The following is a 26,452-nucleotide window of genomic DNA, read 5'->3' as shown; positions in this document are numbered from 1 at the left end:
GGGGAATTAACGACTGGAAAAGTATTTCAGAGCGCTGTGTGTTATACTCACAGTCCTGGCCGCCAATGATTGTTCTGCAAATGATTGGAAGCGAGCGTGTGAGTAATGCCCATGTAAAACGACTTGTCCTCACCGTAATTGCCCATGTAAGAAGAGTTTACACGGGCGCCCCGGCAAGAGTACAACAAGGAGGCTTTTAAAGTGCTCTTACAAGCCTCGTTTTTGGACGATGGGAACGTTATCCAAGAGCACATACAGTAGCGTGTGTTGTGTGCAAAAAAAAGAAAAAGAGAAAAAAAAAAAAAAAGAAAAAGCCAAATCTTTTAAGCTTGGAGACTGGGCTAAGGGAGGCTGGAGCAGAGCCATGTGTGACACAGAACAGGGATTCTCTAGGGAAAAAGCCAGCCTGTGTCCTCCCTGCCCACCCCCGCCTCATTCCGTGTCGTTGGGTCACTCTCGGCTCGGGCTTCCACGCGATGGCCTTGTTTTGGGCCGAGTGCGTCCAGCCGTGTCCGCCGACCGAGGCCATCTCGCCGGACCGCCAGTTAGCCTGCCTAGTAATTTAGGAGGCGGGTTCGTATCCGCGCCTCCCCCCCCCCCCCCTGCAGCCCTTCCCCTCTCCCCACGCATCCTCACCACATCACAGCTCTGCCACTCAACCCTCCGACTCGGTCGCACAACAACATTGCATGCCTCAGACAACGCCGCAAACACGGGCTAAATGTGTAACCGCCCACCAACCCCCCCGATGTGGGACAAACACCCCAGGGTTTCGGGCCGATGGAATGTCTTTAGTTTAATCTATTGATCATTTATGATGGATTAAGGTTGGCACACAGTAACTTCTAAAGGCCGGCTTCCGGAGACGGTCATACGCGGGGAGTGAAGGCGGGGGGCGACAGGGAAAGGTAAAGGAGGAAGCAGAGCAGCAGTCGAGACAGGAGACACCTCGGGGGCCCCGATGTCTCCCGAGGGCCAGAGATCTGTTACTGGCCCCGGCTGGTAGCCTGTCAACACCGCCGCCCGGCCAATTACGGAGATGGATGTGTTGCCGCTAAAAGAGCAAATATCCTGCTCCATTAACGCGGCGCGCGGGCAGCCGGCTGTACCTTTGGACGGCGGCAGTGTCTGAGGCGGGACGCGCTCTGAGACCTACTTGTTGTTCTGGATGTCCGTCTCGAAGAGGTGTTTGGAGACAAAGTGGTACTCCACTCCGTCACTCTCCTGGTTCTTCTTGGCCCGGCTGGTGTCTGAGAGAGAGGGAATGAGGGAATTAGAAGGGGGGATGGGAGAGGGAGAGAGAGAACCAGAGAGAGAGAGCGAGAGAACCAGAGAGAGAGTGAGAGCGAGAGAGAGAGATGGAGAGAGAGTGTGAGAGATGGAGAGAGAGAGAGGTAGATGGCAAGAGAGAGAGTGAGAAAGAGAGCGGAAGAGAGTGCGAGTGAGAGTAGGGCAGGGATTGAGCAACAGAGAAAAAAGGGAACGATTACCTCAAACCCAGACATGTCTGACTCACTGTTGGGGAAGAAACTAGTTGAACAGAGGCCCTTATTACCATGGCTGTGTGTCCACTCGCCAAGCCATGCCAACCCTTGTATATTTCATTGTGCAATAGCGGCTATAAAATACACAACCTGTAGCGTTCTGTGCCACCGAACTCAGACACTTAGCTGACATTCAAGCAGCACTTTTTTATACCGAGCTTTATTAAATTTGGCTCCTGTAATGTTGTGGCGCAGGACTCGGCAGACGGCAGGGGCGTTTAGCATTAGCAACCTTAGCTGCTGTGAGGAAATTGAGTTCGGTAGCGCTCATTAACATCAAGTCCCAACGTTTACTTGGCCATAAACCCGGACCGTTAAATGGGCAGCAATGAGGGAAGGCCGTTCTGAATGTGTTTGTGAGTAAAGGTGTCTGTTGTGGGGGTCTTAGCCATGGGGAGGCGGGGGGGAGAGGGAGGGTCAGGATAGTGAACTGAGTGTGCCGCTCCAAGTCCCTGGGGTCTTGGGGTCACCTGACACACTTCGAGAGGTCGTGGGGGGCGGGGGTGGGGTTCGGGGTAGGCTCCTGAAGATAAATGCTCTAAAACCTCAGAGTCTAGGAGCCTTCATGGGACAAACAATCTTTTGCTCTACCTAATGTTTCTTAACAAATCTTTTCTTTGGTGTTTTGGGATTGGAACGCGGCCTCGGCTGGGCTATTAGAAAACAGACGCAATGAATGGCTGTGGAGGCCGTGTTTCTCCCCGTTTATTGGAGCGGGCTCCTGTACCTGTAAAAGCAGACAGCTGACAAAGAGAGAGAGCGATTACCCTCCGCGCTCCAGACGGGAGCATTAAAACATAAAGCGAGGCCTTGAGGAGTATCCCCCGTCCCATTAGTCAGGGGCCCAGCGAGTCGTAGTCCATGGCGTGGTATCGCGAGCGGCCCCGCTTAGTGCACCTCTCCGTGTGTTATCCTGGCATCTGTTTTGTGGCACGCCGAAACAAGAAAATACCGCTAAATAATTACGGCACAACGAAAAAATCTGCGGCCGTTTGTTTCCAAATCACGGAAAATATCAGTAAGCTTGGATTGGCATCAAAATGTCCCCCCCCCCCCCCCACTCCTCAGTCTAATGGCTTATTGCAGCGTTGCTTGCATTACTTAGACGGCTGGTTTACATTTTACAGCGACAAGCATGTGCATGTGGTGATGTGTGTGTGTGTGTGTGTGTGTGTGTGTGTGTGTGTGTGTGTGTGTGTGTGTGTGTGTGTGTGCATGCATACGTGTAGTGGTTAGATGAGACCACTGGTGAGGCTGAGCCTTAAGCTGGTGGTCTCCCAAGCTTCGATATTTTCAAAAGTCAGGGGGGGGGTGGGGGCGGGGGACACTTTCAGGGATGCGTCTAAAACAACAGCAAGTGTAAAACACATCCATCTGCCATCCAACCTTCCCAAATCAAAAGACGGGCTGCTCTCCGGGTCGTTCTGGGAGGTGTTCTCTCTGAAGGAGTGCCAGGACTGGCCGTAGCGTGGCCGTCCTATCTGGGTCAGAGCTCGTTCTGTCTGGGCTTTGCTAAACCTCTGGCATCACGGCTCACATTTGCAAACAATTAACAATGGAAAAAATGAAAAAGAGGACGGGATCAGCGATGAAATAAACCCCAAGAGATTTGTAATACCGGGACAGTATAATTGTCAGATTGTGACTGGGACACACGGCATGTCACAAACATGATCATTCATGATCACACGCAAACATAAGTGCACACGCAGACACGCGCCCACACCCACACATACGCACACAAACACACACAAACACACACAAACACGCACGCGCCTGGCTGGTAACTCCCGCCTGCCTCTCTCAGCCCCTGACGGATGGCCGATGCGTGGACACCGCATGCGCCAGGGACCATGCCTCCACGTATAACTCAAACCAATGGATTGGACCGAATGCCCTGGCTTCAGTTAGGGGGGCTGGGTGGGTGGGGGGCGGGTTGGGTAAGGGAGGGGAGGGGCTGGAGGGGACTGTGTGGGTTCTGGGCGGGACTGCTAGAAGACTTAAAATGGCTGGCAGCTCCGGGCGGGCCAGTCAAACAACAGAGCGGACGAAAAACCGCTGGACGCTGATCAGCAGGGCGTCATTTGGAGCGAGGGGAGCGTGAGACAGAGAGCAAGAATGGGAGGGAGAGAGAGAGAAAGGAGGAGAGAGAGGAAGCGTGAGGGAGAGGGAACAGTGAGGGAAACAGACAGAAACGAGGGGAAGTGCTGAAAGGACGAGAGAATTCATGGAAGATATCTGAGCCAAATCAAAGGAAAAGCAAAGAGAGAGAGAGAGCAAAAATGCGAGAGCGACAGAGAAACGCACAGGGAGAAATTACAAAAACGGTGTCTTTGGGCCAAATCTCCGGGCAGCAGAATGGCATGACTTCAGGAGGTAGAAAAACAGCTTCCTCCATCCTTCAGGGGCCTGTCAGCCCGGCTGTGAAAAGCTGACAATTACACAGGAGGCCAAACACTCTGGCCTGGGCCTTCAGAGGCTGCCCTCCCCGCTGGAGACCTGCCACCGCCCGCCTCCCCTGTCAAGCCCCGGCACGTGTCTGCATACACGCGCGCACGTGTGTGTGCGTGTGTGTGTGTGAGACAGTGTGAGTGTGTGCAACAGCCACTTCAATATACTTAAATTCTTATTAATCCACGGGTGGGATTCATTCTGACATCAAGTCAATATTTGGATGTTGGGTATAACCGCAGACTAATGAGCAATGTTTTCCCCTCCGCTGTGTTCTGTTTTGGTTTGTACAGTGTCTACAAAGGACAAGGCTTCTTGGGGAGCAGGCACACGCACGTAATTAGATGTTTGTGTGTGTCTCGGCCAGGGCAGGGGCATCCACCCAGGTCTTAGAACCCCCCCCCCAACCGACCTTGGGGTTGTTCACTCCAATGGGGAGGGAGCCAAGTCGTCGCGGCGTCCACCTTGTAAAGCCATTGGCCAATAAAGAGTGCAATTGAAACCATGTGGAGGTGTGGGCCGAGATGAACCCTGGCCCAGCTGCGCTGCTCTCTCTCTCTCTCTCTCTCTCTCTCTCTCTCTCTCTCTCTCTCTCTCTCTCTCTCTCTCTCTCTCTCTCTCTCTCTCTCTCTCTCTCTCTCTCTCTCTCTCTCTCTCTCTCTCTCTCTCTCTCTCTAACCAACAGGATAGGGCCGCACCATAGACTGTAAAATATAGGACAGGACCATGTGGGTTTGGGGGGAGTCTGCTACCGCAGAACAAATAATGGCTGCAATACGTGCCGGATCTGCTGTTCAGTGTTGAGGTCATGCTGCAGATAATTAAATCTACCCGACGATTAAAATGGATGTTAAAAATGTGACGAAACATATGAATAGATCACATGCAACGGAGACCAGTCTGACGCCATGGCATTAACATATGAGGAGATTTGAATGAGTGAGAGCAATGGTTTGATTCAAAGCAAAGCCGCATGTCAGCCAGTTGTGTCTAGACACATGCACACACACACATGAACAAACACAGTGAACTTACGTGGCACGGTCACACTGAAGTGCTGCGGGTCCGAGATCAACAACTTCCTCTTCAGCTCGTTCAGGCCGACCCCCGAAGGACCTACGCGCACGCACGCCAAACACGCACGCACACACACACACACACAGAGGAGAAGCTGGTCATTAAAAGGGCATCAGTTTCATCCTCCATCACCGCCTCCCTCCAATCAGAGTTCAGAGGAAGCGGGGGAGGAGGGGAGGAATGGTTTCCCCCGATGTTCCGCCGCGCATGGACCCCCAGATAAATGGGAACCGAGGTTGCATTTCAACGTGTGCGTGACAGTGAAAGGCAGACCGGGGGCGCATTTTACGCTCACACACACACACACACACACACACACACACGGACACACACACACACACGGACACATAGACATACACTTGTATTAGTACACTCTCCATTTCCTGTCTGAAAAATGGATAATTACAATAACTCACTGTCTTGGATATCTTTGGCGTGTGGTTGTGTGTGTGTGTGTGTGTGAGATAGAGTGTGTGTGTGTGTGTGTGTGCGCGTTCTGGGGGTGTGCATTATTGTGCAATCCTTGGCAAACAGAAAATCAACAAGGCTCTGATGTCATGTCCCAACTGGAGGAAGCTGGAGGCCGTATTGGAACCAAGCATAGGGGGGAGAAAGAACCAAGGAAAGGAGAAACAAAAGACAAAGAAAGAAAAGGCAGAAGGAAGGAAGGAAGGCAGGCTGTGAAGTCCTTCTCCAGTCCCTGAACTTTGTTCCTCGTCTGAAACACAACCTCCGCGGTCCAGCGACCAGCCTCTTTCTCTCTCTTCAGCACCAATTGTCCTTGACCACCCCTCCCCTCCCAGCCTTTGCTTTGGTGCACTCTCTCCACATCCCAAAACGCCTCAAAACTCCCCCATCATACGTGTTTCCATGCCACTAATCCACCAAATCCACGATCTGGATTCAAACAGACTTGAATCCTTGTCTCCAGGATGGCCCCGACCAGAAAATCAATTACCAAGGACGGAGCAAGCACCTCTTGTGGTTTTTTCCCTTCCCTGCCCTTCCCTTTCAAGCTATGTTTCATCACACCGGGCTGCTTACCGAGTGCAGGGACAGAGCTCTGGAATGCGAGGCATGCCTTGCGTTCTGGGCAGCAGCAGCAGCAGCAGCAGCACTAGAATCAAACCCCTGCTGGATAATTAACTTCAGCGGACCCTGAATGTGTTTAGCAGGCCTCTCTCCTCCGACTCCCCCGCCTATCTCCCTCCCCTTTGAGAACAACACAGACAACGGATCAACGGGTAAAGAGAGACAGCGAGAGAGAGAAGGATGGGGAGGAAGAGAGAGGGAGAGCGCGAGATGGGAAGGGAGGAGGAGAAGACAGACAGAGGGATGGAGATTTAAGTAAAGATAGAGACAGACAGTGAAAGGAGAAAGACAGAAGGTGAGAGGGGTCACCGGTGTACAATCGAAGACACAAGCTGTGCACAGCGAGAGTGGAAAGTTAGAGCCGTTAGTGGCGTATTTCCCCTCGCTCCTGTCAGTTCTGCTCATCCAACATTTCATCAATACCCCCGAAACTTGAGCGATGCACGATTTGACTAATAAGCTTCGACAGCAGCCGCCCCCCTTCCCACCCACACGCCAAACTCACTTCATCCGCCCTGGACAAAAGTACCAGCAGACAATCACACAACAGTGGGTTATTTTTTTCTTTATCTGACACAGGTGATGTCAGATAAAGCAAATATATATATATATATATATATTTGAGAAGAATGCATCAGCTTCCTCTGCAGGAACCTGCCCACATGATCACAAACACACCACCAGCCACTGCATATTAGTCCCAGCCGGAGCAGAGGGGAGAGGGAGGGGGACGGAGGGGTTGTGAGACTGGTTGCTGGTGGCTGAGGGATGGTGAGAGTGGCAGAGCAAGCAAAGTCCTCCAGTTATCTGTCGTCCGTGGTTTGGACGGTAAATGAAGTGTCCGGGTTCAAAGTAGAGGTGAGGCAGGTTCAGGTTCGAAAACGGAAAGGGGCGCGGTAACACTCAGATTCCTGTTACGTTACAGAGATATTCTATCCAGATAAAGTCACTCTTGCGAGGGGAGGAAGTTTTCAGAAGAGGATTTATCTTTCTTCAAATTGCCAGTTTAAACAGTGCCTTTTTCTAAGAACGCCAATTTTCGGAAAGGCTGTTTGAGCAAGTCTTTACTAGTTTGTGTTCGCTGTTGGCCAATGATGTGCTTACAGTTCCCAGCTTCCAGCGACATGATTGGTCGGCACAAATATAAAACGAAAGAAACTCGTCTGCTCTTCGACTTAGATTATAAATCTGAAGTGTAATTTGTGAGACTAGGGTCTGGCGGACCAGATTGGGGCGTAAAGGGCTATTTGTGAGACCACAGTGAGACAGAATGTGGTGTCCTTGTGTTGACAGGGTCCACAGCTCAGTCCAGCTCCCCTGCTGCCTTCCACGAGCCAAACTGTCCTTAAAAGAATGGTGCATTCTCATTAGCGCTCGCACACTACAAACACCTCTTTGTGCATTGTTTTTCGTAATTTCTTTTATGACCAAACCCAATACGACGGGATATTTAAAGACTCAAACCGTAACGAAAGAAAGAGAAAAAGGAGGAGAAGCATATTTTCGGGGTTAGTGTTTTTGGATTGGTTTCTCCATTAACTTTCAACCTCATTCCTCGCACTTTTCGAATTTCACCCTGGGGTGACCAGCAGCGCAACTAAAGAGACGCTAACCTGCGCTAGCCGCCTGCCCCTCGCCAGTAAAAGTGTCGGACTCCGTTAGCGCACTCATTAGAGAAAGCAGGGGGCGCTGAACGCCGCCCTCTTTAGAACTTCCAGGCCCATCACGCGTGGTCTGGGCGGAGAGGTCCAGCACCCGGGTGTACGCCGAAGTTCAGCCCGGTCAAAGTGACCTCTGCCTCAACCCTGCCCACCTCCTCCCCCCTCCTCCCCCGTCTGTCTCCCTCACAGCATCGTGGAGAATATCACCGGGCCCTTACTGGAAGAGCTGGTGATGGAAAACAATGGTGAAATGTGGCAAACCGTAGGCCCTACATATTTTAGAATACATAAATACAAATATGGCCCAGTGTGGTTGTGATGGGGGGAACGGGAGAGATTGGACGGCTTTTAAGCCTTCACCAGACCACATTGAGACATTCTGTTCCACCGTAGCATCCTTTGCCGTTGAGTGATTAACACCAAAGTCCGCACCTTACCGTAAATTCTGTGTGTCGGATTACCTTGCAACAGACATGGACCCCAGACTACAGACAGAAAAAACACATACTTCGACGAGGATATCGACGGATCACTTTGTCAGTGCAAATAAACATATCCGCTTCAAAAGAACATTAGGGGCCTCGCGTCAAAATGTGCCTAGGTAAAATATATTTTCGTTGGCTCCGAGGACTGGCACTCAAGTAGCAGAGTACCTTAAAACAGATAAGCATCTCAATTTGGTCTTGACACCGATCTTCCTCCCCCCGTCTGTCGCTTGCCGTGTTTGAAAGTACGGTGGGGCTGGCTAGACGTTCGTTAGCGATCTCGTTATCGACCCCTGCTTTTAAAACAAACGAGCTGCAGCCCTTAAAAAGAAAAAAGCCCTCCATGGCGTCGCAAACGAGACGCGCTCTCTCCCCGTTGTTCCTCCGTCAGATGTGTGTGTGGAAAGAACGCAAGGGGCCGGAGCCAAGACCCAGGCCAAGCTGAGCACAGGCCAAGCTGAGCCCAGGCCAAGGTGGCTCTCGCATGGAAAACCCTGCATGGCTCCTTCGTTGCTCAAATGGACCACTAGGAAATAAAAAGCTCTGCGTCCCTCTCCAGGTCATAACGTTTCCAACGGACAGCCCAAGAGGTGGACGGAAACAGACGAGCGAGGGAGAAAGAAGGAGGGAGACAACAGAAGGAGAAAATGAAAAGGGGAGAATTAAGGGTTTCTCCACAGGAATCCGCGAGAGACCGTGTGCACTTTGGAGAAGACGAAGGGAGCAGGAGTGGAGTGGAACGGGGAAGGTGAGGTGACATAAAGCAGACCCATCCTCCGCTTCCCTCTGCTTTGTTAGGTGTGAAATTGTCCACAGTCCGTCGAGGATATCGTAGCGGTCAATTGAAAGTATTTACATTAGCGTGAAAGGGTCGGTGGGGGTGGAGTGGTTCAGAATCCCTGGCCTGAACAAGGTTGTGAAAGCTGGCCGGCTAATGGGATGACTAATTAGCAACACGGCTGATGAAGTCCATACACCGCGTGACACGTTCCATCCACCAAGGCCCTGGTCGATCATGCTAGAAAATAGTGGGGAAAGAGAGAGTGAGTTAGGATAGAGGGAGATAAAGATAAAGATAAAGAGAGAGTCAGAGAGAGAGAGAGAGAGAGAAAGAGACTATGGCCAGACACTCGCAGCATACGTGGGACTACGACTTGCAGGACAGAGCTCAGCTCATTCCATGAATGCGTCCCATTCCTTGACAAATGGAAATACATTTGGAGTGCACTGAGGAATGTGCTTCGCTCAATTTGTTCTGGTGACACTCTTGACATTTTTTGACACAAACAACTAAAAAACGTTTTGTAAAGTAGTGGAACTTATGAAATTCTGTCGAAGGTATGAAGAAAAAAAAAAGGTTGGCACGGTGAATGAGTTTGCTCTCTGTTGCACCTGGCGAAGTGAGTATTGTTCCACCGTTCACAGGCGACGTTCTTCACTCTTGCCACAAACTCTGGAAGAGGAAGCTCCCAATTCATTCTGAAGAGCTTGGTGTGAGTCAGGCGGCTTTTTGGGATGGCCTGCGTACCGCTTGCCCTCTCTCCGGAGTCCGGGGGGAACCATGTGGCTTGTTAAATGAGATGAGGAGAGAACAGCTAGCGAGGTGCCACAGAGGAGAGGGAGCGGGACGTGTGCACGGTTTACATGCGGCCCCCATGCACCAGCAGTGTGTGTGTGTGTGTGTGTGTGTGTGTGTGTGTGTGTGTGTGTGTGTGTGTGTGTGTGTGTGTGTGTGTGTGTGTGTGTGTGTGTGTGTGTGTGTGTGTGTGTGTGTGTGTGTGTGTGGTCACTCCTAGAGGGTACTGGGTTCATGGGATGGGATGGCTCACGACACCTGGGAGTTCTAAGGTCCTTTGTGGTGGAGTGTGGCCATGATGGACCGCCATCAGTGGGGGTGGTTGGGGGGGGTAGATTAATGTATAGCCTTCCCCCTCCACACACACACACACACACACACACACACACACACACACACACACACACACAAACAGTAGGTCAGGGAACTCTTGGCCTCTTGGACCACCACCGCCATGGTAGTGTGAGGTGAATGCCAACATTGGAAATTTAAAACGGAGGCTTTATAAAAAATACAGTGGCAGGGTTTTGGAAATGTCCCGGCTCCCCCCCCATCCCCCACCCCCTCACACTGACTTTTTTATTGCTCACTTGTGGGAACACACGTGTACACACTGATTCACACATGTGAACATGCTGCACACACATACACACACACACAACTCACCGACGAAGACCACCAGCCTGTGTCTAGCTCCGCTGGGCCGACAGTAGGGGGCGACCTCCTCGTAGGTGGGCACGTCGGCCATGTCGTACAGCTCGCTCTTCTTGCACTCGTACATAGACTTGTTGGTCTTTTTGTTCCTGCGGCTGAGGCGGAAGCTTCTCCTGAATCCGGCTGAAGTGGAGGATGGGAGAGAGACAGAGACAGACAGAGACAAGAGACAATGGGAAAGAAGGGGGGAAAGAGAGACAGAGCGACAGCGAGACAGCGAGAAAGAAAGAGAAAGAGAGAAATAATTAAATTCACAACTGCAACTGAGAAAAACGTGAGACATCGACAATATTAGAAGTGTGTTTTTGTGCACGACTTCAGTGTTTTGGCTGATTACATATACGGGGGATGTATACGTCTGTCTGCCCTCTCACTTCCAACTGTGAGTGTGCACACATAGGCCCAACAACTGTGCATCAATTTATGGCCGTCTCAGCGTTTTTTTGGCCAGCCAGTAAATGGCTTCATTTCTGATACATTATACTCTTTTGGAGAGCTTCATCTCTCTTTTTTTTTTACTGCAAAATCTCCCCAGAATGCAAAATGATGCATAATCCCTAAAATAAGAAGAAATGCCTTCTCTCTCGCATACACATCGAAGCGTCTTGAAGACTGAAGGGTAAAGGCATGAAGTCATTGCGGTGGGTCTTCCTAATGCTGTGGTCGTGTTTTATAGATGGCTGGTTGTTTTTCCCTTATTGTTTGGTTTCGATGAAAACATGGCTTCAGCGTGTCTTGTTCTGGGAGGTTGATACAGTGGTCGCTGTCAGAGGTTAAAAAGAGACCCGAATCACGTCAGCACTGGGGTTGCACTGGGACTCACTCGCTAGCAGATGGCCGGAATCAGCTGTTAGCCGACCACCTCGGCATGTTCACGGTTCTCTCCTTTGACGAGGGCAAGGTTAGTGTGCATGGTTCAAGTATGTTTCACAAGGAATTTCCTCCAGGATGACTTGACAGTTTTTAAAGGCCACCTGCACAGTATGGCTGTACGTCCAATCAGGGAGATTTGCACGGGGTCAGCCTCTGACGCTTGACGACAGTATCAAACCGAAAGCCTCCATTGAAGAGCCTTACTCTATATTAAAGACAGCTGCTGTTGTATTCCCCGACCTTAAGAAAATACAATTAAAATCCAATATTTCCCTGAAAACCATATCATCAACCATATCTTATCGAATACTATTTTCTCTTCCCTTTCCTTTTTCGGTCATATTTGTGCTATCCCTAATGGATTTCAAGTGAGTGAGAATAGCCGGGAGGAGGGAGAAGGGAGGTGGAAAGGGTAAGGAGAGTATTAAAGCTTATGAGCCCTGTTCTTAATACTTTCCACAACACAGTCAAAACCACTGGAGATCCGTGCAGATGTGCAGAGCGAGGACGACCACATTCCTTCCCGGCTCCCTCTCGTTCTAACGGTCACATAATAAGAGGGGCCGATCCACGCTGAGCTGCATATGAAACAGGCCGTAAGTCATCATCACTGCAGCGGGAGAATACTGACGCGCGTCTATCTGCATACGAGCTGCGCCCCGTGTGCGCGCGGGTGTCCGACAGCGGAGTGTGTACGTCTCTCACCGTGCGTTTCACCGTATTATACACAAACTGCCGCGCACGTGCCTTCAAGTACTAGATATTGTGTTACATTGAACGTTTAGAGCAGACTTTGTTCCATTGTGGGCACGTTGTGGCTTGTGTTGACTGTGCCATTTCTCCTGTGGTGAGTCCACTCGCTTAGCACCGCTCTGAACTCCCCCCCCCCCCCCCCCCCACCCACCCAAGGAGCATTACCCTCTACCACACTGTGGAAAACATACAGCACTCGGATGCGAGCCAGTCTTCCTTTGGGGCACCGAAATGTACCATAGACCGTGACCAATATCCTGAATCGCTGACATCACCACCAGTGAACAAATAGAGATGGTATTCATGTGATGCCACACCATGTGGAATAGGACTTTCAAGCCACAAACATTACATGGTTTAATGGTGGTTTGTGATAACGGAAAGGAAAAACTTGATCAACAATTAGCGAATGCTTGTTTGAATAAATACAATTTCACCTGGAGCGCAAGGTTTTGGTGTTTTATTGGCTCTGGCCTGGCTAAGATGGGGGTAATGAGGGTCATAACTGGGAGAAAGGTTTTCTTGACGCAGATCGTCAGCACCCACCCCGGCTCCTGGCTTGACTGGGCTAGGGTTAGCACTGTAGGGAGCCCTTTGCCATGACTTAAGCCTCCTTGGACAGCTCCATCAGAATAAGGGGCTGCACCGTGCATTCACCCATTTCTTGGGGCAAGGGGCTAAATCATTGTACAAACCAGCTCTCCCATCCCCCCATCCCCCCCAACTCCCCACATACAATTCCACGATGCCTCATAAAGCAGCACAACCTCATATCCCCCTAACCCACTGAGACAGAATTAGTCCAGAGGGATGGAAATTATTTCAAACCAGAATTAAGGACCCCGACTCGGCTAGGCCCAAGTTCTACAAAGGCTCAGAGACCTGAAAAACCTCAGCCCTGCTGGAACGGCAGCATGTTTGCATAGTCTGTCTGACATTAGGTTTCTTTTCCAAGCGCAGGGATGACTGCAGTAAAAAGGAACGCTGGATATGTGTGGCACCGAGACCCCGAGTGACAAGGAACTATTTTAGGAGCTCAGTGGCTATTGACCGTAAAGCTTCGAAGGGTTCTGCTGTACCTTGTGGTGTCTTGGTCGAGTGCAGAGATTGGCATGGAACATTGGACGTCAGGAGAAAGATTTCCCTTCTGGAGTCCCGCACATACAAACACACTTACCCGCACACACACACACACGCGCCACACCTAATAGGCTGCACCAAGCCATGGAGGGCTGATAGCCAGTATTGCAACTGAATCCTCTTCTATATACACAGATGCGTGCACACACACACACACACACACACACACACACACACACACACACACACACACACACACACACACACACACACACACACACACACACACACACGGCTGGACATTGCCAGTGCATGTGAAAACACACTTTAATTTTCCAGTGAAATGATTTCTTACAGCCACGTAGGATATTCAGCATGTGTTCAAAGAAATCTCCCAAAGGGCAGCATCCTCTCTGAGAGGGACTACTGCATCTACAACACGATTACAGGCTAATGCCTCGACACCCTCAGCACACACACAGACGCACCCACACCCACGGGACAGTAAGAGCTAAATAGGATTCGGGAGAAACAAAACTGATGCCTCCAACAGGACAAAATAAATGACCAAAAATAAATGACCAAAACAATGTAGTAACTATTCAAGGCATGAAATCGCCTAAAGTCGCCGAAAGTGGAGAAACCTGAGAACAAGGAAGAGGCCACACGTGGGCGATCAGCGAGATGACCGGGGACAGAGGGATAAAGGATGACGGCCATTTTCCCCTACAATTAAACCTCATTATATGCAGCGAGCGAGGGGATTGGTGAAAAGAAAGAAAAGGAAAGAAAAAAAGATAAGAAAAATAACCCCACCTGGGCGGGGGCCCCTAGTACACCACGGGGCCTGAGTGCTGAGGGTCCGTGATGACAGCTCCAGTGCCGTCCAGGTTTTCCTGATGGGGGTGCCCCCCCGTTCTCGTCACGACTAATGGAGACGACGTCTTGGGTATTAAGTGGGCATGGCAGCCCTGGATTAAGTGAGCGTTACGCCCTCGGCTCCGTGCCGCACGCTGTGGTTTAGAGCAGTGCCGCTTAGCCCCACTGCGGGCACTCAATGTGGGAAGCATTACCCACCATCTCGCAGGCCTGCGTACCCCCGGCCTGCTACCGCCGCGTGTCTGGCTGGCGTCTCGAGGAGGGCACGTGGAGGGAGGCTGCGGACGAAGGGAAGGAGGAGGCGGAGGTTTTCCACACTGTCGGCCATCAATACCACAACAGGGAGGAAGGACGTGTTTCTGCTCACACCAACGAAATACATCAAAAAAGCCTTAGGCCGGAGACGGGATTTCACTCCAACTGAAGTGTTCGACGCATTCCTTATGACCGGTTGAAATTCAATGGTGCGAGTCTTGACTAATCAATCAAATAAGTACCTAAAAAAGAAAACTAAAAGCACAATTTCAAAGTGCCCTTGGGTATTCGGTTTTGAAAATTTAGAGAGAAGAGAGAAGGGGAGTGGGCGTATCAAGACAGGTGTGTCCTTCAAGTGCACCTATTGGCAGGGTCCACGCGGATATTGCAGCTCAGAGGATTCTGTGAAAAGCATTATGGGTAGTAAAGTGGCCATCTGAGGAGGTTCCATTGAACCCCGCAGTAAAAGGCATCCAACTTCTACAACAAAAAACGCTTCCGGAGAACTAGAGTCTAACACAACCGCCTACAACCTACACATTTCTTAGAGGCCAAGAATTCTGGGCTGATTTTTTATGTGTCACGGCATGAACACATTTCCTTCAAATCTCTTTTCAAGGACTTGTACACATGCATGTTTTCAAGAATAGGAAATAATATGATAAGCTGTGCTTAAGGAAAGAGTACTTAAACAATGGTATGTGTTACTTTCGTGTCTACCCAGGGCCTGTCCATGTTGACAGAAGTTAAGTGTTTTCGCCAGAGAACCGACGATGTCGGTAGTTTCCGTCGACAAGCTCTATTCCTTTGAAACGCATACCCGACCCAAGTGTCAAAGTCTTAAACCATTGAGCTATGCTCAAAACCCATCAGCCGCAAGAGATTTGTTTGCGTTTGAGACCTATTTGTTTTTCCCACTCCATGTAATTCCAGGGCTCTCTAAAGACGAGACATTCACTGGAATGAAACAGTGCCGGATGCCCCAAACCCTTTGTGAAAAAAAAAATGGCAAAGTAGAAAAACAAATAGGATAATAGATGACCACTTCTCTCGTCTGCTGCAGTCCCTTGGTGCCTTATGCCTAGAAGATGATTGCTCCTCTGTTTGTCTCATCAAACTGATGTTCACAAAAAAGGGAGAGAGAGAGAAAAATGCTGTAGAGCAGAAGTACAGCCCTCTTAGTTCCAGCGCTCTTTTCTCTTTTGTTTTCATCCGAGGCAAAAAATGGTGCACACATACAGAGCCATCAGGAACGGGTCAGGGATGGGGCTCCTGCCCAGGTATGAAGTCACATGGGGACAGAACCCGGAACCTTTTGGCGGGAAACACAGCCTCGCTACTGCACTTTACTGCTGCATGCAGCACTTTATTGGTACACCAGAACTGGTTTGTTTGGTTTGGTAAACCTCAGACAGAACACCTGCAAATCTATTGCAAATGTAGACGGCAGAAAACTATTTGCCATTTCAACATCTATCCGATCAATCTTTAACAAAAAAGTTAATCTGTTTGGAGACTGGTGGGGGGAAAATATCAGAATTTATTTTTTTATGCTCTTATTATTGGATTTCGTAAATTGACGACCGATGATCCTGACGACAGATAAAATAAACTAGTTTTGGAAATGGAGCATATTTTTTTAATTCTTTTAGTTTATAACACGTCTTCATCCATTTTTCAACAACTCTGCGGTAATTGGATTGCGCGACACTGATTTCTTTCCCAGAACCCTTTTTTCATCAGTTTTGGTATTTCTTGCTTGAGCGCCATCTGTCCATCCATCTCACTATGTGTGCATCTTCCCCTGGTGGTGTTTTTTTTTAAGTGTCTAGTGTCTTTGACAATTAAGATAGCAGCATGAGATGCCAGCGTGCCTACGCACTCAGTCACACAGTATCGAGTTTCTCTTGTCTGGACCCGAGCTACAGCACATTGATGTGTCCCAGGGAAAACTTGTCTGTTTGTATTTCTACAAGAAGAAGGAACGGACCCCAGAGTGTCAGCATCACTAGGAAATCTCTTTAATTCTCTGGCCCAAGATGCTTCTGTCTGCTGGGGCCGGCTGCAAAGGCATTTCGGGACATCACATTCAGCCTGAGCTTGGCTCTACTTCCTGAGCGTGGATCTCAAATCAAGCTGCATCTCTATGCTTAAGATTCCCCGTCACAAGCCAAATACCGCTGGAGCACTGTCTTGGCAGTGCAAGTCCTCAGAGTTGCATCACAGACAGAGGTATGAAGGGAAAACAATCCAGAGACTGAAGACGACAACTGCCTCCTCCATCACAACGCCTCCTCCATCTCCCTGTGCAACCTCAGTAGCATTGAAAAGGCATCTGTCGCGTCTCCGGGATCCAACTGCACTGGTCGGCCCAGCTCTAAATCATACCACCACATCCAACAGCATGAAAAGCCATTAAATGAGTACACTTGTAGAGAAGTTTTTATAACTGCAGTGTTTGTTCTCCGCCTTCTCCCCCACTCCGATGTTCTGCCTGCCCTTGTCGGCTCAGCATACTGCTGGGCAGTGGGACGGGTCCGGAGGGGAAAAGGAATTGGTTTAGGTCGCTGACCTCTCCCAATTGATCTGTCCTCACGCACAGGAAAGCGATGAAAAGATTTGGTTGAGGAGAACCTGGCTTGTTTTCTGTTCTTGTATGTATGTGAACCAGATTTTAAATGTACTGTGACATTTGAGTTGCAAAAGCGTTCAGTGCACTTGGAGGGAGCCAGAGGCCTGCTCCCTTTGTGACCTTCTTACCAGGGCACATAAGGTGAAAGCGAAAACACAGAAAGAAGGTCAGAGCAGGGTAGAGCGAGAGCAAGTAACAAGGACCGTAATCCGTTAAATGAGATAGAGGAGGAAGGGAGGAAAGAGAAACCAGAGATTTTGTGGAAGCCAGTCATGATGGCCTGCGGTCCTCTGAAGGATACTGTGCCTTATGATTACTCTGTGAAATGACAGTGGTAATAAAAACAAGACAGGGGACATTCTCTGTAGAAAACAGGGATTTTGAACTGCTAGCATTAAGAAGATCTGTGAGAAGCTGAGCGAGCTCTGGCAATTGCTATTAGGGTACAACCAGGACCACATCAACATGGTTGAGCTTTGGCCGGACATTGAGAACAAAGCGTGGAAAATCAGTGGTCGCACCGACCTAGCATCATTCTCAAAAAAGGCCTTCAGCAGAGGCAGAACAGGATAAATACTATATTCCCTGAATCCCAGATACGGCCTGTCCAACCAGTGAACTCAGACAAGGATGGGAATAGACATAATGTACTGTAGTTTAGTGTCGCGGTTCGTTACAGAACTGCTTTTGGAATTTTACTAGAGTTGCCGAGGTGTATATCTACTGTACTGTAACAGTTAATAAAACAGACATTACCTATGTCATAGAAACCCTTCTCTATGATAGATGCTAATAAATGCCAACCCTAATGTTGCCAAAACTAACCTGTTGGAGTTGAAGATTAAGGTGGAAGAAAGACAGAAAGAGAAAACGAATGTATTCAAATGAGTATCTCGACAACATGTGTCTTCGCAGTCAGTCGATGGCTCATCTACGGTCGGAGACGGAGGACAAAGGGAATATAAGACAAGATCTCTCACCTAAGTGGAGTCCACTATAGTCGGCTTCCTCTGGTGATGAGAAGTGAGAGAGAGAGAGAGAGAGAGAGAGAGAGAGAGAGAGAGAGAGAGAGAGAGAGAGAGAGAGAGAGAGAGATCGGAAAACACCAAGAGAGTTGCACATGGTCATGTTAAAAAGTGTGCAGTCAGAAATGACGAGCCATCTCAGGTTAACTAAAGATAGAGTGGTTAATAGTAAATAAATCACACAGTTTAGGATATTACTGCATCAAAATAGGTATAATTGATTTAAATTAGTTAATTTTAATAGAAATTGTGGCAATGGAATTTAAAGGGTTGCACTTTGGGGGTGCAGTTTGCAGTTGCAAGGTTATTTCAAGCATTCATTTTCTTTAACACTGCCACCATATTGGGTACCTGAGTAGAGAAGTTTGAAGGCTTGCAAAAAGCACTTTTTTGTAGATTGATATTTTTAGATATCTAGGAGTTGCGAGGGACATTAAACTGAATCTGTGACATCTTGAGGAGAAAGAGTCAGCGGGGTATATAATCTAACAGATGTCCATAAAACTATAATAAATCTGCTTTAACATGTTAAACATGCCACTGCATACTTTGTAGAAATATAATGACTGGGTTGCTCAACCATCATTGGGTGGAAATCCTCCTTTCTTGCTACCACAGCTTTTTTAAAAGGTGTATGTTTGGTACCCAAGATGGCGCCCTCCCTGCATGTGTTTACACTTTGAGGTGTGCGTTAGTAACGGTTGAATCAAGGTTAGGCGAACTAGAGGAGCCAGATCGATCTCTATCGCATGCTGGATGAATAGAAGACCGTATGACGATAATAAGAGAGCCGGTGAAATGCTATGGCAATAGGAACCACAGCAAGCTAACATTTGATGGTTCTCAAGTTTTAGTGTGGGAGTGATCAACTCTAATTCCTATTGACTAAGTTGTGGAAAGTCAGACCAGACTTATGCTTGTGGTAAAAGTAACAGAGGATAGAGAGAGGGAATAGGGAAGTGTATACCGATACCAGTTGTAAAACTAAACTAAACTAAAACTAAAGAAAACTAAGTTGTTAGCCAGTGATCTATCAGCAACACGTACGAATACAAAGACAGACATATAATACCTTCAGCGTCCTCAGCTGTGAGTGCAGTCGCAGCAAAAATATGAACATTAATCCAAGTTAGAAACGAAATGATGGGTTTAAAGAGGGTACATTGGAAGATGATGGAATAAGAGAAAAAAACCTACCAAACTCAACTGCCACATCAGCTTTGAAAGGCAAAGGAACAAAGAAAAACACAAAAAAGTTAATACCTTGACAATATCACAGATCATACTTGGCTATCTCTGACCACGCAGTTGACAATATTGGACGACAGAGGTAAGGGCCTGCGTACTAAATCAAAACAGATGATGACCATACTGTTTCCATTTTACACACTACACTACTAGCCTTCTACTGGTGCTCATTGCGGTCTGATTGTTAATGTCACTACTTTGTCACTCACTACAAGGAAATCAATGTCCATTTGGCAAGGGATGAGCAAGTACACATTGTTACCCAGTGACACACAGTCTGTGTTGCATGCTTTAGGTACATCTGCAGCCACTTTAACAGAGAGAGGAGAGAAGTTGAGATCCAGCTCCATCGAACCATCCACATATTAGCACAGGGCTCTGGGACTATTATGAAGATTAATAAACATACTGCCATAACCATTATGTAAAATATGGACACTCAAACAAAAAACAAATCAGTAAAACAAACAAAAACAGCCCACAATAAACACATGATTAAATACACATTTGAACTGTGTGTGTAATTATTAAACTGCGTAATGTAAACATACAACCTGAATACATTCAGCTCTAAGTGATTCCAGTGGGGTGGCAGCTGAAAGCGTATGTGTTTGCGTGTATGTGTGTGTGTGTGTGTGTGTCTGTGCGTGTATAAACGCACTTGACGTGAGGCACAGTGAACAGTTGGAGACACTTAAAGGTGCTTCCTTTGCTTCATGTCTTCCAAGTCTGCCAAAAATAATTGAATCAAAACACAACAAAACACAACCATCTTAACACAACAAAACACAACCATCTTATGCTCTCCGGCAGGGCCACGGGGTTTGGCTCGCCAGCCTTTACGCTCTTTTTTCCCAAGACGAATCCCAGCCCGCTGACATGTCGCATGGCAGCTCGAGATAATGGCCAGTCATAACAGCAGTTGTGAAATATCACAGAAAAAAAATAAAAAAAAATCTTTTGCATTTAATTCATTTTCGCTTAAGAGGGCAGTTTAAAAGGCGAGAAGTGAAGGGGTCTGCTTCTGAAGCCTTTACTCTTTTCTCCTTAAGTGGGGTGAAAAATGTGTATCTGGTGCGTTTATCATGTCATTTTGTCTCTGGTCTCGAGCTTGTTTTCACAGCATTATTCCTTCTGCCGCTGCCCCTTTCCCATTGTAATGTGACGGTTTAAGTAATGCCAGATCCCCAAGCTCACGTTTGGAAGTACAATGGCGGGAGGCGGGTGAACCAGCGCTACAAAGAGAGAGATGGAGGAATGCGTGGAGATAAAGACTCCAAAGTGGAAACATCGAGGGGAATGAGGGCCGGGGACAGTAGATGGGCATGGATATAGAGGTATCTGCGGCCGTTCTTAAATCGCTGCCTTTACACACTACGGGGAAGGCTTTCATCTGGCGTTTATCTGCATACACAAAAAGTAGCGTAATGGTCGTATGGTTGTAACGTGGTTCGACAACATTCCCCGTCGACTGAAACATCATGTGATAACGCTCTTCAGAATGTAAAGGGGTAGGGTGTCCGGGAATATTGAGACTGTAGAAAAGGCTAGGGCCCCGTTTGCTTTTCCCTCATAGAAGGGGGGGAGGGGAAACATATATATAAAAACCTGCTGGTTAGTATCGGCATATTTGGATGACCAAGAGGTAATTTGTCAACGGAGCTTACAGTATTTGGCCTTAGCCAAAGTGTCGACCGAGAGCCCTGTGCTACATCACAGAGAGAGTGATCGTCTGTTAGGAGATGAGTGGGAAAGAGAGGCACGGGTTTAGAGATTGAAGACATTCGGTCAAGGTGTGCTTGTGTGTAAACGAGCGTTGAGCGTCGGCTGTAGCGGCCATATTTCCACCTGGACCGGAGACACTGCGGGCGGCGTTGCCTGCAGCTCTCCAAGCCATAGGGTGTGATGCGTACACCTCATCTGTCCTCCTTAATGGCAGGGGGAACGAACCCCCCCTCCACCTCCCAGTCACCACCCTGTGAACGAGTCGATGGATCATGGGGTTGACGTCAGACCCCCGCAGCGGGCCAGCACACAAACACTCTCCTTACGAGAAGCGCTTTGCACCCCATCTGTACTGCTTCATTTCAAAGGGGAATTAGATCCTTCTGTATACATCCTGGGGACTTCAATGAGGACGCTCGTTAGGGCCTCCGTCTAGACAAAGGGAAAATGGATGACCAGCAGTGCTCCCCATTAGAATCCCAGCCCCTATTTAAAACGGGAGACTTCATATTGTAAAGTTTGTGCACCGAAATGAAAACGCGGTGTATTAATATGTTTATCTGTCCCCGAGGTGCCATCTGGGGCCTTGCTTCCCCGAGACTCCAGTGTAATGTTTCCCTCCGAATACGGCTGCCCTCCTAAATCAGCTCATTCCGTGTCTGCGAGCGTTTAACTCAGAGAAATGAAATGGACAGAAGGATTGAGCACGGGGGCCCAAGTTCAGGGCCACTTCAGACCAATCAGAGGGTGCCGCTTGGAAGACGTTCAGCTCTGCGCCAGAGAAAGACAGCGAGACAGGGAGAAGCAAAAGAGAAAGGGAAGAGAAAGAAACCTTGCGGAGGGAGAGAGAGAAGGTAGAGAGAAGGTAGGGAGAAGGTGGAGAGAAGGTCACCCTGTGGAGAGGGGAAAGAGACATCAGGAGATGTGAAGACAGACGGAGCTAAATGTGAGCTGGGGAACTGAGAAGGAATATTTGAAGAAGAGTCTGTCAGTCTGTCACACCGAGACGCTGTGCTAGACGGCCCAGGGAGACGGGCGGGATGTTCATGTAAACAAGGCGTGGGGGGGGGGGGGGGGGAGATGGAAGACCACACTTGATTGGAGGAGGTTGATTTCAAATGGGAGGCAAGCAGGCAGAAAGGCTTGTTTCATACGTTGATAAAGAGGGGGAAAAAAAAGTCCAGCGCGAGACGATTGTCAAAATGATAGGATGTGTGACTGATGCTGCTCCGAGTGTTTTGTTAAGCGTGGATCCATCGAGGAGTTAATCGAGGGAGTGCGAGAGAGAGAGGGAGAGGGAAGGAAAGTGATTATTTATGTCTCGTTAAAGGTTAGGAATAAGCAGACGCAGTGAGGCAGACCTTCTCCGGGGTTGACCTCGTTCCAGTGAACAGAGCTCCAAGCGGGGGAGACGGAGAGAGGGGACCCCACAACTCACAATTAGGTCATGCTTTATGACCTCCGGGCCCAGAGAACAACATGTTGAGTGTGGCTGATCCTGGTCTCCATCTCTCTCTCTTTGTCTCACTCTCACTTTTGCTCACTGTCTCCCTCTCTCTGTCTCCCTCTCTCTCTGTCTCTCTATTGTTCTCTGTCCATCTCTGTCTCTCTCTGTCCCCCTCTCTCTATTGTTCTCTATCCCTCTCTGTCTCTTGGTCTCGCTCTGTCTCCCTCTCTCTATTGTCCTCTCTCTCCCTCTCTGGCTCCATCTGTCTCCCCCATTCCTGGCCTAGCCACCAGCGCGCAGCGGGGTCGCACTTGCTACTGAATGTGACCCTTCCAATGTTTCTACCTCCATCTCCACTTACCTCTCTCCCTCCTTTTTCCTCCCTCCCTCTCTCCCCTTGGCTAGTCCTTCAAACAGGTCTGCTGCTCTCCACTATTCTCATTTAAAACCGCCTCTCCTCGCCATCACTTCTATTCCCCGCGCTCATCGCTTATAACCAACACCGGTCCAACTTTTCCTCCTTTTTTGCAAGTTTTTCTCCTCTACACTGGGAATATCAGGCGAATGTGTGTGTGTGTGTGTGTGTTTGTGTGTGTGCAGCTTGGCTTGAACCAAAAAAATGGACTGTTATCATTTGACCAGTAAGTCATTCATTCCCGCTCTCTGGGGAGCGGTGTCAGGGGAGTTCCTGCATCCCAGTGCCGGCGCTACACACACACACACAAACACACACAGGTGTGCACGCAGGCCCATATTTACGGCACGGCGTGACATCAGCGCGGTACAGGGCGGAGCGGCGCCGACCGCGGCCCCCGCTACATTTTACACCTGCCCTCGGTGCAGCGGCGGGGCCCCTGCAGGGCCCATAACTCACCAGAGGAACTGGGCCATTAGAGGAGAGGCAGGGAGGGAAACAGTGAGGCACTGTCTACCCCCAAAACATTTGAGCTTTTTGGTGCCGCAGAGGGCTATTTTTGGCCTGTCCTTTCCCATGCATGCCACTATGCGGTCGAACACAACTAGGAAATGACAGTATCCATTATTTCCTCCGGGGCTGGAGGAGTCTGGGGCAGCAGCAGTAGTTTAATGGTGGGGTCAGTTGAGCCGAGTTGTGCGTGTGGGTGTGTGTGTATTTGTGAAGGAGGGAAAGAAAGAGAGAGGGAGCGAGAATTTAAATGAAGGCTCTGATGCCGTGCTGAAGGAGAATGAAAACAAAACTTTTTTTGCTCAAATTGTTTAAACTTGTTAAACTTAACTTAAAGTAGGCCGAACAGAGTCTTTTCGCTGAAAATTAATTCACCGGGGTAAAGAGATTCAATGGGCTGGACCAGAGTAGGTCTTCGCCAAACACACATTCACACGTGTTCATGGTCCATCGTAGGAATCTAGAACAAAAGCTGTCACATCTGCTCCTGTCGGGCCTGAAAGAGATCTATAAAGTCTTTGAGGCCCACCGCTGTCTTTGAGGCGCAACAGTTTGTGTGCCAGCCGGTGTGATTGACAGGGAGAGTAAAGCGAGATTGGGTTCACATAGCAGGGGTTAGCATGATATCTCGCAAAGAGTCAATGAAAGGGCAGAGGGGCAAACCTTCGCTGTTGGGAAGAGTGTAGAAGGGTGTGTAAAAGTATGTGTGGAAGTGTGTGGGTGTGTTGGGGCTGGGGTTGTGGTGTTGACAGGGGCTGTAAAGGAGTACAGGATTAAGTAAGTATCACTCCCTGATACGTTCTTGACGCCTGAGATGTTCAATGTGTTTCTCTACTAAAAATTCTAGACAAGGATGTTACGATGACAGGACGATGATCCTTTGTCCGTGACACAGGAGAGGTTTTAAACAGATGTTATTAAACTACACCGGCTTGGGTGGACAAGCCTAACAAAGTGAATTAGAACAATTTGACTTTGAACAACCTCGATTAAAAACGTGAATTCAAGAAAACGAAATAAAAGTATTCCAAAAGTGTATTCGGCATCTCCGTCCTAACACACCGTGAGGTCAGCTCGGGGACTGTGCTCCTGTTCTGCAACGCAACATTTCTGTTTTCCCTGCACAGCCCACGCCGGCCCCATGGGGGGCTGGTCTACGTGACCTCCTTGAGTTCACACACAATAAAACATATTAATGTAGCCCACAGGAGCGCGACGTGGCCAGAGTGTGTGTGTTTGTGCGAGTGTGTGTAGGCTAGGAGGAGCAGGGAGAGAGAGAGAGCTAGGGAGCGAGAGAGAGCAAGGTGTCAGATTGTCATTAATCCGTTGATAGCAGGACCACCTCATTGTGCTCCCCCTCTCTCCCTTTATCTCTCCATCTCCTCCTTCGCTCTCTCCCCCTCAAACACACGTGACCTTAGGGGAGGATAGAAGGGTGACAAATAGACATGGAGACAGAAAAAAACAATAACAAACTGGTGAAAAAAGTTCTCCAAGTTTAAATGATTGTACCAGCCTACTGTAAAGGAAAACAAACACTTGCTTTGGACAGCCGACTTCTCAAACCTCCCCCCTAGATACAACTTTTTCCACAATTCTACCTTTTTATTGCAGTCAGTGTTCTGTGTATATTTCTCTCAGTCTCCTTCCCCGCACTCTTGTGCACTCCATTCACATTTACGGTATAATGGTGTGCGTACACACACATAGAGGTAAACGCACGCACGAAAACACACACACACACATATGCTTACACATTCGTCGAGTTTGGGTCTTTTGCGGTGGCACTGGTGTGGCTGGCCGTTGCAATGCAAATCTCCTGGAAACGGGGGGGAGAGAGAGAGAGAGAGAGAGAGAGAGAGAGAGAGAGAGAGAGAGAGAGAGAAGGGCGGTGAGTGAGCGACATTAAAGCCATCAGCTTTCACGACCGCAGAGGGAATAATAAACACTTTGGGCTACGATGGGGGGCGAAATACGTTCTTCAATGTCGTACAATATTTGCAAACTCCCTTGCTTGAAGAGAGAAAGAAGAAGAAAAATAAAGACATAACAAATACGCGCACATTACGGATGACGGAGGTGTGTGAGGAAAGGCGAAGGGGAGGGAAAGGAGAACGAAACGGAGAGATGGAGAGATGGAGAGACGAGCACATTGCTCCCCTTAGATGGATTGTGCCCCCCCCCCCATACACACACACAATCTCCCCCAGTGCTGAGTCACACATCAATAAACGCGGGCCGTCCGTCTTGGCACGTCACCACTGTGTGATTTTTCCGTGCGCTCTCCCCCCATGTCCAACCTGGAGCGGTACCAGAGCCACCAGGGTCGGGCATGACTCACACCTGGGCCAGACAAGCCCGGGAACCTTGGGTACTTTGGCTGGCGCGATGCATATATTTGGAATGTGAAAAAGGGGGTAGGGAGAGTGAGATAGTGAAATGGGGACATTCACATGGATCTTAACACATGTATGTGGACACATTCAGGCCTTTTCCAGCATTCTGAGGAGCTTCAGCATCGTGATGATGTGGAAATCAAGAAAGAAGGAGGAAAGACGTGAAAAAATAAGATAATTGAAAAAACACGACATTCATAATGATGGTTAATGGTTAATGGCTGTGGGCTACAGGGCTTGTACATCAGAATGCATCATTGTATTTCTTTTTGGCCATCTTGTGATGACTAGAGAGAGCTGTAGTAGTACAAAATCTTGAATTCACGTAAATATATCGTAACCTAGGCTCATCGAAATGCTGTTTTGCCATATGTCGCATGAGAGACGCTGTGAGCAGTTTCAAAACACAACATCTCCCCGTATTGATCAAAATACCTTTATTACCAATAACATTCCCTAAGTCCATTGATGTAGGCGTGTGATGTAGGTGTATGCCCTACAGGTGTATGTCTGCAGGGTGACGGTGTGTTGGTGGGTCACCTCTCCTGGAACTGCTTGGAGGGCACCAGGCCGGCCCGGGGGTTGGTGTCCCCCTCGTAGCGGGCCTGCCACCA

General features: G+C 48.9%; 1 protein-coding gene across 2 annotated transcripts in view; it reads right to left on the bottom strand.

Annotated features, from left to right (window-relative positions):
- Positions 1-26,452, bottom strand: part of mpp7a (MAGUK p55 scaffold protein 7a) — a 119,795-nt gene that overhangs the window by 11,650 nt on the left and 81,693 nt on the right. For both annotated transcript variants that reach the window (XM_079754361.1, XM_079754362.1), the window contains 5 exons: positions 26,379-26,452; positions 25,197-25,261; positions 10,553-10,723; positions 5,031-5,111; positions 1,157-1,250 (listed from right to left, as the gene is read on the bottom strand). The exon at positions 26,379-26,452 is cut by the window's right edge and continues 123 nt beyond it. In XM_079754361.1, coding sequence (XP_079610487.1) covers positions 1,157-1,250; positions 5,031-5,111; positions 10,553-10,723; positions 25,197-25,261; positions 26,379-26,452 — 485 coding nt within the window. The remainder of the gene's footprint in view (positions 1-1,156; positions 1,251-5,030; positions 5,112-10,552; positions 10,724-25,196; positions 25,262-26,378) is intronic.

The sequence above is a fragment of the Pollachius pollachius genome (genome assembly GCF_949987615.1).
Source record: "Pollachius pollachius genome assembly, chromosome: 17".
NCBI classification, from domain to species: domain Eukaryota; kingdom Metazoa; phylum Chordata; class Actinopteri; order Gadiformes; family Gadidae; genus Pollachius; species Pollachius pollachius.
The sequence above is the reverse complement of the archived record's forward strand: the minus strand, read 5'-3'. Positions and strand labels throughout refer to the sequence as shown.